This window comes from Littorina saxatilis, linkage group LG12, assembly GCF_037325665.1.
Source record: "Littorina saxatilis isolate snail1 linkage group LG12, US_GU_Lsax_2.0, whole genome shotgun sequence".
NCBI lineage: Eukaryota > Metazoa > Mollusca > Gastropoda > Littorinimorpha > Littorinidae > Littorina > Littorina saxatilis.
The window spans coordinates 15,902,334-15,912,911 of record NC_090256.1 but is presented as its reverse complement, the minus strand read 5'-3'; the positions used below and the strand labels follow the sequence as shown (position 1 = coordinate 15,912,911).

At 42.1% G+C, this 10,578-nt stretch overlaps 1 protein-coding gene across 1 annotated transcript; it reads right to left on the bottom strand.

Annotated features, from left to right (window-relative positions):
* Window positions 1-108: 108 nt before the first annotated feature.
* On the bottom strand, window positions 109-9,352 carry LOC138981347 (DDRGK domain-containing protein 1-like). The gene is made up of 7 exons (XM_070354233.1): window positions 9,197-9,352; window positions 7,312-7,437; window positions 6,877-6,998; window positions 5,933-6,034; window positions 4,042-4,164; window positions 2,697-2,792; window positions 109-1,412 (listed from the first exon to the last, which is right to left on the bottom strand). Exons 1-7 carry the CDS (start codon window positions 9,291-9,293, stop codon window positions 1,161-1,163), a joined length of 918 nt encoding a protein of 305 aa, XP_070210334.1. The 5' UTR covers window positions 9,294-9,352; the 3' UTR covers window positions 109-1,160.
* Between the last annotated feature and the right edge of the window lie 1,226 nt (window positions 9,353-10,578).

Below are 10,578 nucleotides of genomic sequence, written 5' to 3'. Positions count from 1 at the left end.
TCAGTACAAGCATGGGTATCTGTGTACACTGAAAGACCAGCTACATTCAATCACCAACTTTCATCCTGTCAGTCAAAACTCAACACACACACACACACACACACACAGTCTGTTTGCATCAGCATGTTTCATTGTATTGACCAAACCACATGCAGCTATTAACCTCAAAGACTCACATGCACAATGACAACCAATTTCGTCGCGATATAACCTTCGTGGTTGAAAACGACGTTAAACACCAAATAAAGAAAGAAAGAAAGACAACCAATCCATGGAACATTTTGTTTTGTCATAAATTAAAGGTTTCAATAACCTACCATTTAATTTTTTAAATGCTCAATCTTGAGTGATCGACAAGAAGAAGAAGAAATGCTCAATCTATAGTATTTTAACCCCTTCACTGCCCACCCCGTATGTAATACGTGGTCATTTTCTGTTTATCGTACGCCCATAACCGTATCTCATACGTGGGATTTGTGTCAACAACATTTCAGGACATTTCTGAAAACTAAATGGGAGGTAACCACTGTCCAAGTACAGTTCTTTCCCATAGACCATTCGGATAAGTTACTACCACTGTGGCAGTGAAGGGGTTAAATTCAGAAAATTACAGAAGAGAAGTGAGTGACGTGTGTCAACAAAAACGCAGACATACTTTTGAAAAAGAAACGACAATCTGCTAAATCATGTAGTGTCTTTGCAACAATCAGAAGACACAGAGGTACATGTGGTGATGGAACAGCCTTGAGGCCAACAGAAAGTGTCCCTACAATAACGGTGGCCTGTCATGTCAGGTATGTTGCAGTCAAGTTTACAAAGGGACAAGAGAAGGTGTCCTTCACTGGGGGTGTCCTCTCATTAGAAGGACCTCACAGTACATGCTTCACAGTACCACATCTTATTCGCAACAATCATAAATACCCACCACACCCTTCCTTTCCCCAACACCACCCACAACCACACAATTGCATTCTCTCCCTTACTCTTCTTTCCTGGCAACCGCACCTACAATCATGCTGCATGCATGCACACGCAAACACATGCATACACAGAAGTCACAGACACAAACAATCACTTTGACGCACATATTGTCACTCTCTCTGTCCGCCTGTCTCCCTCCCCCTCCCTGTCTGTCTCTCTCAGGAACGCTGACCAGGTCATCAAGATGTAGCGACGATTTGCTCCACCATGCTGAGTCCAGCGGCCTGCAGCCTCCTGAGGTCCGGGTCCAGCGTGATGAGACGGTTGCTGGACTCGGCCAGCTCGGTGATAGAGACGCGGCCGTGTTGCCGCACGTACTTGGCCACCGCCTCCAGCTCCTCCATAGTGATGTAGATGAACTTGCCGCGATCGTCGATCACCCCCGTCAGGTCGCCGCTCGTCTGAAGGTCCTGCACTCGCTGAATCACGTCCTGTCAAACACAGCAAGGGAGACCATTGAGCAATGCTTATGTTCACTCTGTATCATTTTTGCATCTCACTTACATTGCAGAAAGTGTTCACAGGGGAGGAGTTTATTAACAAAATATTCTACAACACCACACCAGCCAACACACACAAAATGTACACAACATTCAGTGCGAGTATTCTAACCTTACTCTGCCCATTAAGCGCGACCACTCAGTGTGATAGTCCACCACTCTCAGTAATGGATCAGTTCACACAAGCTTTATCTGGTAGAACTGCATCCGTAACTAATGCCAGCACTCTGTCCAAGTCAAGATCTTGAGTGTCACAGAGACAGGACTGGGAAAGAAGTGAAAAAGTTAACTGAACTGTGCCCCCCCCCCCCCCCCCCCCCTCTTCCCCCCCCCCCCACACACACACATGGGCAGCTAACTAAAGCTGATGGGGTCTATTTCGACCAAAAGAGTGGGATTCCCTGTAGGTGGTGTTCCTGCAGAGGGATTCCCTGTGGAGTTTTTCAATAAAACTTGCAAACCATACTCAAATTTCTAAAAAATATAAAAGAAGATAGAAAAACATCAAATTCTACCAATGTCGCTAAGCATCACATGACTTTCAGCGATATCAGCGAATCTCTACAGGAACTACACTCTGTGGTATTCCCTGTATACAGAGAATCCACCTACAGGAACTCCACCTACAGGGAATCCCACTCTTTTGGTCGACATAGACCCCATCAGCCTAACTAAACCTGAGACAGACATTCAAAATGGGCTATTTCATGTGTTTTAGACTGACAGAAAATGCATGGTTATGCGCACAAAAATTCCATTCCTGATGACTGTCACCAAGTTACAGAGACGGGAACAAGAAGCAAATGGGACGAAACTAAGATACAACCGACACAAACAACACACAAGGAATGGCCCTGTGTGTATGACAGATGAGAAAGCCGTATGGAGACTGTGTTGAAAGAAGCGTTAAAGATGGGTGAAATATGAGTAAAAACTGTGTAAAAGCTGTGCGAAAGACGTGTGAAAGATGTGTAACAGATTGTGCACGAGATGTGCGTAGGCTGTGTGAAAGTTGTGAGAAAAATGTGTGAAAGTTGTGTGAAGCACTGAACGTCGTGTGAAGCACTGAAAGATGTGTGAATGATGCATTAAATATGCATGATAAATGTGTGAAGCACTGAAAGATATGTGAAAAATATGTGAAACACTGAAAGTTGTGTGGGATGGTGTGAAAATTCTGTAAAAGTTGTGTGAAAAGTGAGTGAAAGCGCCCACTTGTGTCTTGAGTCTGAAGTGCGCGGCGAGGTCTTCCAGCATGACGACCTTGGTGTCCTTGATGTAGTTGATGAACTCCTGCAGCAGGGACTCGCACTGCAACCATCAACACAAACACACTTCATAACATGCATTCACACAACAACACATACATTCTTGGTTTTTGATTCTTGATTTTGGACTGCACACATAGCTCATCATTTTGTTTATTCTTGGCTGTTTATCTCTTGAATTTCATAAATTAAAGGCATATGTACGCGCTCCCGTGTTTACAAAGTGTAGTTTGCCCATAATCGATGTCAAACGCACCATAAGACCATGTAATGATGATATGTCGCCATGCGCGGACCATATACATGCATTACAGCTTGTTTTAGAGTCTCAAAAACTTTGGATGTAAACAAAGACGCGGAGTTATTTCCCTTGCGTCAACGCTACCTCTGTTGGCAAATCTATAAATAGGACGATCTAGATCAAAATAAAAATTCAAATATCTCAACATTTAAGGGGTCCTAGACCACAATATCTTGCAGGGAACTTAATTTAGCATGTCTCCAGCTGTTGGTAAAGCAATTAGCGTGTATAGTCATCGAGTACATATGGCTTTAAACCCCAAAAAAAGAAGTTATCTGGACAGACTGTATCAGACACAACACACAGCCAAACATTGCTCTCCAGGGTGCAAAGCTTTGTTATGGGAGAAGCCACAGAGGTAGTTTTAGCGTTGCCAGGGACACCGGATATGTCCAGACAGGTAAAAACAGTCCATGTTGGCCTTTAACTGATCACTGGAGAAATGGAAATGTTTTCCACAGCCTGAGGGAACCAGTGAACTTGAAATTTACACCATGGAGTAAAGGAAGTAATCTGAGTGACCTTGACTGGACTGTAAACACCACCAGACGGACACAGGGTAAGAATTCACATTGTTTTTCAAGGGATAGAATCTTCCTCCCCGAATCCCACAGAACAGAAAGTGCTTACACTGAGAATCAAAAACCAAGAAAGGTTAAGTTATTGGAAGTTTCAATTGAGGCCAAAAGCCTACATTGACTTACACTGATAATCAAATAAGAAGAAAGGTTAAGTCATTGGAATGCTTAATTGAGGCCAAAAGCCTACATTGACTGATAATCAAATAAAAAAAATGTTAAGTCATTGGAATGTTTAATTGAGGAGAAAAAAGCAAACGTTGACTCACACTGAGAATCAATGCCAAGAAAGTTAGTTATTTGAAGGTTAAATAGAGGACAAATCAAACGTTGACTTACACTCAGAATCAAAAACCAAGAAAGTTAAAGTTATTTGAAGATTGAATTGAGGACAAAAGCCAACGTTGACTCACACTGAGGTCGGCCTCTGCGTCATCCTCCCCCTCCTCCTCCACAGAGAATGCTTCCTTCAGCTTGAGGTACTCCTCATGCTCCTGGCGCTCCTGCTCCTCCTTGCGCTTCTTCTCCTCCTCCTCCTGCACAACACACAATTAAGTAGAAGTGCAATGCCAAGGCACTGCATACCCCCAGGCGGGGATGTTTGTTTGTTTGTTTGTTTATTTGTTGCTTAACGTCCAGCCGACTACGCAGAGCCATATCAGGACGAGGAAGGGGGGGATGAAGGGGGCCACTTGTCAAGCGATTCCTGTTTACAAATGCACTAACCCATTACTTGTGTCCCAGCAGGCTTTAGTAAAACTAAATTAATACCTACTGGAAGGCGGGGATGTAGCTCAGTCGGTAGCGCCCTGGATTTGTATCCAGTTGGCCGCTGTCAGCGTGAGTTCGTCCCCACGTTCGGCGAGAGATTTATTTCTCAGAGTCAACTTTGTGTGCAGACTCTCCTCGGTGTCCGAACACCCTCGTGTGTACACGCAAGCACAAGACCAAGTGCGCACGAAAAAGATCCTGTAATCCATGTCAGAGTTCGGTGGGTTATAGAAACACGAAAATACCCAGCATGCTTCCTCCGAAAGCGGCGTATGGCTGCCTAAATGGCGGGGTAAAAACGGTCATACACGTAAAAGCCGTGGGAGTTTCAGCCCATGAACGAACAAACAAACAAACAAACTGCATACCCCCCCAAACACTCTCACTCTCTCTCTCACACACACACACACACACACACACACACACACACACACACACACACACACACACACACACACACACTCACTCACTAACACACACATCCACATAACTATGCACACACACACACAAACACACACAGTTGTGCACATAAACACGCAAACACACACACGCCACGCGCGCGAGAGAAAGGCCTTAGAGAGGGGATGACGTCACGATGCATTGACGTAAAAACATTGTGACGTCGTCTACTTGCGCGAACATACTTGCTGTAGTCTCGGAAATTCTACCCTAACATAGCGGTGCTGGGTGGTGTTGGATCAAAAATCGGTCGGCACCCATCGTATTTAAGTTAGTATGTAGCCAATTTTTCGTGAACTTTCATCCCCAACTGCAGCCTGAGTTAAGGCACAAAGATTCCTTCTTTATCATGTATTATCGGAATGAACATTTCTCAAGTCGATTACAGTATAGCGTTCGTGGGATACCTCCAGCTTCGCTGGAATAAATTAATGCACACAAAATTGTCTATACTAGTACAGCTATCCACCCCAAAACACTGAACGCTCATTCCTTACTCTTTCAGCCATCCACCCCAAACACTGAACGCTCATTCCTTACCCTTTCAGCCATCCACCCCCAAACACTAAACGCTCATTCCTTACCCTTTCAGCCATCCACCCTAAAACACTGAACGCTCATTCCTTACCCTTTCAACCATCCACCCCCAAACACTGAACGCTCATTCCTTACCCTTTCAGCCATCCACCCCCAAACACTGAACGCTCATTCCTTACCCTTACAGCCATCCACCCTAAAACACTGAACGCTCATTCCTTAGCTTACCCTTTCAGCCATCCACCCCCAAACACTGAACGCTCATTCCTTACCCTTTCAGCCTTCCACCCCCAAACACTGAACGCTCATTCCTTACCCTTACAGCCATCCACCCTAAAACACTGAACGCTCATTCCTTACCCTTTCAGCCATCCACCCTAAAACACTGAACGCTCATTCCTTACCCTTTCAGCCATCCACCCTAAAACACTGAATGCTCATTCCTTACCCTTACAGCCATTCACCCCAAAACATTGATGGCTCATTCCTTACCCTTTTCAGCCATCCACCCCCATACACGGAACGCTCATTCCTTACCCTTTCGGCTTCCTGTTTCTTGTCGACATCTTCCTGCTTCTTCCGTTTCTCCTCAGCCTCTGCTTCCCGCTCCTTCCGCTCCTTGCGTTCCTGTTCCATGGACTGCACACACAACATCCACACACTCAATACACCTACTAGTGGTCATTTCTGCGGCATTGTTGAGAGAAGCAAAATGGACCCAAATGAAAACAAACTTTACTGAGGACCCTAACTCCCACTTAAAGCTGAATTTCTAATGGTCCAGGAATTATTAATGATAGCACATTGTAAAACAAATGAAAAGTGATGGAAGTGTGTATAATTATAATGATATGCATTCTGAATACACATTTCAACAGCATACACACGTTTATTTATAACAGATTAATCTTAAGGAGGTGCTGTACATGAAAACTGTTATATCCATCGTTAGGATCATACATATTTGAGTGAAATGTGCAGCTTTTGAGGAGAAAAAAAGAAAAGAAAAGTGATGGAAAACAGTCTTGGAATGCATAGAACAATAATTTTGGCCACAGTGACTGTTTTCCCAGAAATGGCCACATTTACCACTGCGCTTTCCCCAACAGAAAAATGATCTGAAAGACAGAAACAAGAATCTGCATGGATTCAGGCCTTGAGGTGGAAGTAACTTTGAGTAATAACAAAGCCTCAATCTGTCCAACCCTTTGAAGTCATTCTAGCTTTTTCAATCTGCGTTATTATTTGCTTATGTATATTATTGTATAATAACTTGCCTCCCTTGCGGCTTTGTATTAAATAATAACTTGCTTCCCTGGCGGCTTTGTATTGAATAGTAACTTGCCTCCCTGGCGGCTTTGTATTGAATAATAACTTGCCTCCCTGGCGGCTTTGTATTGAATAATAACTTGCCTCCCTGGCGGCTTTGTATTGAATAATAACTTGCCTCCCTGGCGGCTTTGTATTGAATAATAACTTGCCTCCCTGGCGGCTTTGCGCTCAGCCTTCTCTTGCAGTTTCTTCATCTTCTTGGCGCCCACTTTGCCCTCAGGCTGCTGCACTTGACTCAGAATGTCATCCTCATCCATCTCGTCCTCCTCGTCTGAATCAAACACACCACAGTGAGCAAACACAACAGGGAGAGTATTTGTATTCATATTTGATGATTGTAATATGTATACACACTGAATTATGTGTGTGTGTGTTTGCATGTCTTATTTCTGCTGCATATCAGTCCACTGTGTTGGTAGTTGCAAAGGTGTTTGACTATCTTTGTGTGGACATTTGTTATTTGTTTGTGTTGCTGTGTAAGTTGTTTATCACAAGGTTCTGTGATGATTGCTATGTCATTGACTGATAGAGTGGTTAACACAAGACGGTTACTGATTTTAGCACTGTGACATGTAGACATTTACCTGAATCTTCCTGCCTGACCATCCTGCGTCGAGGGCCGCGTCTGCGAGCTCCAGGTGGTCCCTCCGCCGCTCTGGCTGCTGGAGGCGCTCTGGCCCCCGCCCGGGCCTCCTGCTTGTCATCGCCGCCTGCACAACAGAGTTTACACAGTGTGACTTTAACATTGCCAAAGACTCTGCATAAATCATTAAATTATTCAAATGGTTTAAATTTTTATGTTGAGTTCTTATTACTTTATTAGCAGCAAGAACAATTATTGTCTTGTGCATGTCTGTGTGAGTTTACATGAGTGGGGAATTAGTTATGTTAGCTTCAAAGTTGAAACTCAGATTATGAATACAGAGATGCATATGCATGACTATGCTGAGCACTATATATTACATATATCCCCTATTCCATAAGAGGACACTGAATTTTCATTTTTGGTTTCTCAATATGTCTTTTGAATTTTTGTTATGTTAAATGATTGAACTGTTCAAATTTTTATTTAAAAGACTGCAGGTTGTCGACATAATGAGAAATTAGTGTTTGATGTGTTGCTTGTAAAACTGTTTCTCGTGACGCACAACATTTTCAGTGCTAGAATTCAGTTCATTTAAATTAAAAACCAAGATTAAAAAACATTTTTTATATAAACATTTGATGGACTCTTTGCATTCATAGCCAAATAATGTACTCACAGATCATGTTCCTTGAAAATTATCATCATGTATGTGTCACGTCACAAGAAACAGTTTTTCACTTCAAAAACCATGCATTCCACAAAAAAATTACAACTTCTTCCTGATCAAACTTTTTACTATCCCACAATTAACATATTTGTCTGCAAAAGATACAAAGGTTTGAGTGAACTTTGATCTCAAAATTGGCTAAACATCTGTTTTTTTGTGAAAAACCAAATCCTTTATCCACAAGTCGGGAGTCGAAGCAGCACCAAATTAAGCAATGTGAAGAACCTTAATAAGAAAAAAACGTTTTTCTAATCTTAAACCCCTTTGTTGGAGAAAAAAAGCAAATGTTTCTTGTGACAATAATAGCGTCATGTGTTGTGACTTGTAACGAGAAACATCTGAAATTATTCAGAGCCATTATTACACGCAGTCGTGTGCTTTTGTTTTGTTTAACTTCTTGATCAGAAACATTTTAGATCAAAAGAAGCAGTAAATTAGATGAAGTAATGGATTTACAAGGATGTGCTGTTTCTTGTGACATGTAATTTTGGTGTGACGCGATCACTACATTGAACTTGACGCCTGGCTGCCATTTCGCAGATGTGGTTTTTCGGCACAGACTACCATGGGGTTGATACATATGTAAATGTCGTTCTCGCCGTTAGAAAACGAAAGTAATATATAATATATATGCTTCGTAAGATACAGGATGGCATCAAGTTACGTTTTTAGTTTGATGGGATTTAATTTTTAAATTACTAGAAAAAAACATTAGGGAATTTAGTAACATAGAATTTCTTTCTAAGCTGGTAAATATTCCAACTCCAAGCAGTCATAGGTTGAGAAGAATGTGCCCAGTCTATGCAGAACCTACCCATGTTGCTTGCCAGGTTTCCCATCACTCATTCACTGCTTTCTTCGTGACATTGCGGCTTTCTTTTTGTCAAATATATGTTTGTGCCTATCACAGCGTACCCACACGCAGAAACATTAACCTACACGTCCTACCGGTTATACAGACTAATACACAGTAATAGATAGATCTAGCGTCAGTCGCTGCAAAATGTTATTGCAACACAGCCGCACAAGTGACAACAACTTGAACTTGAAGAAGAGAGCACTGTGTCTGAGGATTAAGTTTTGTTCCAAACTGCCCTAATTCACCGTCAAAATCAATCGATTTTACTATTCACGGTGCATCGGACACTTAGCTCACCAGAACTAAATTTGTTGATGAGAGTAACGACGACGATGATGACGAAAACGACGGCAGCTGTTGCAACGTACACCGAGAACTGGTCCACGGCCTCCATCTTGTCCGCAAAGTGTACAGAGTAGTTTCCCCTGACGAGGATATTGCACCAGACGGCCGCAAACCACCGAAAAAAGATGCGGGTGTGGTGTAGGAAAGAAGGTAGAACCTTCTACTGTTGGAGGAAAGTGGGGGTTGGTTGGAAGGGGGTGAATAGCGGTACTGTGAAATGATGTGAACACCTGAACAAGTGGGGAGGGGATGTAAAAACCCGTTATACATCAGCGGTGATGTGAACTCATAAACTGACGTTTTACAGCAACTGACTCAGACTTAGTAGGCTATAAGTGTTTCTTCGATGTACTAAAAACGCAGTACGCTCATGATGTCAATAAGAAGCGACCCGGCATTTCAGTTTTTCGTTGTCCGGGTGTCCTGCAGCTAATACAAAAAGACGCCGTGGTAAAAGTTCAATCTAAAAAGCGGACAAACACTCAAGTCCTAGTGGCAAAAACTGAACCGGAGGACTTTTAATATTAATTTTACTACTAAGTTCAACTCTGTTTTCACCTCTATCGTTTGGAACATCAATAGGCATGCCGCAGAAGTCCTGACATTATAATAAAATACGATCATAACACTGAATAACAATAATAACAACACTTTATTGTCCATTAAAATATAACATAACTTGACAAGTCGCGTAAGGCGAAAATACAACATTTAGTCAAGTAGCTGTCGAACTCACAGAATGAAACTGAACGCAATGCAACGCAGCAAGACCGTATACTCGTAGCATCGTTAGTCCACCGCTCATGGCAAAGGCAGTGAAATTGACAAGAAGAGCGGGGTAGTAGTTGCGCTGAGAAGGATAGCACGCTTTTCTGTACCTCTCTTCGTTTTAACTTTCTGAGCGTGTTTTCAATCCAAACATATCATATCTATATGTTTTTGGAATCAGGAACCGACCAGGAATAAGATGAAAGTGTTTTTAAATTGATTTCGACAATTTAATTTTGATAATAATTTTTATATATTTAATTTTCAGAGCTTGTTTTTAATCCAAATATAACATATTTATATGTTTTTGGAATCAGCAAATGATGGAGAATAAGATGAACGTAAATTTGGATAGTTTTATAAAAAAAAATTTTTTTTTACAATTTTCAGATTTTTAATGACCAAAGTCATTAATTAAATTTTTAAGCCACCAAGCTGAAATGCAATACCGAAGTCCGGGCTTCGTCGAACATTACTTGACCAAAATTTCAACCAATTTGGTTAAAAAATGAGGGCGTGACAGTGCCCCCTCAACTTTCACGAAAAGCCGGATATGACGTCATCAA

What these genes read in the sequence shown, in the direction of transcription:
- LOC138981347 (XM_070354233.1), bottom strand. Translation starts at nt 9,293, where the DNA reads ATGGAGGCCGTGGACCAGTTCTCGGTGTACGTTGCAACAGCTGCCGTC. An exon ending in AGAAACAGGAAGCCGAAAGG is followed by an intron (nt 4,165 to 5,932) that starts GTAAGGAATGAG and finishes TGTGTTGTGCAG; the next exon opens with GAGGAGGAGGAGAAGAAGCG. An exon ending in ACGCAGAGGCCGACCTCAGT is followed by an intron (nt 2,793 to 4,041) that starts GTGAGTCAACGT and finishes TGATGGTTGCAG; the next exon opens with TGCGAGTCCCTGCTGCAGGA.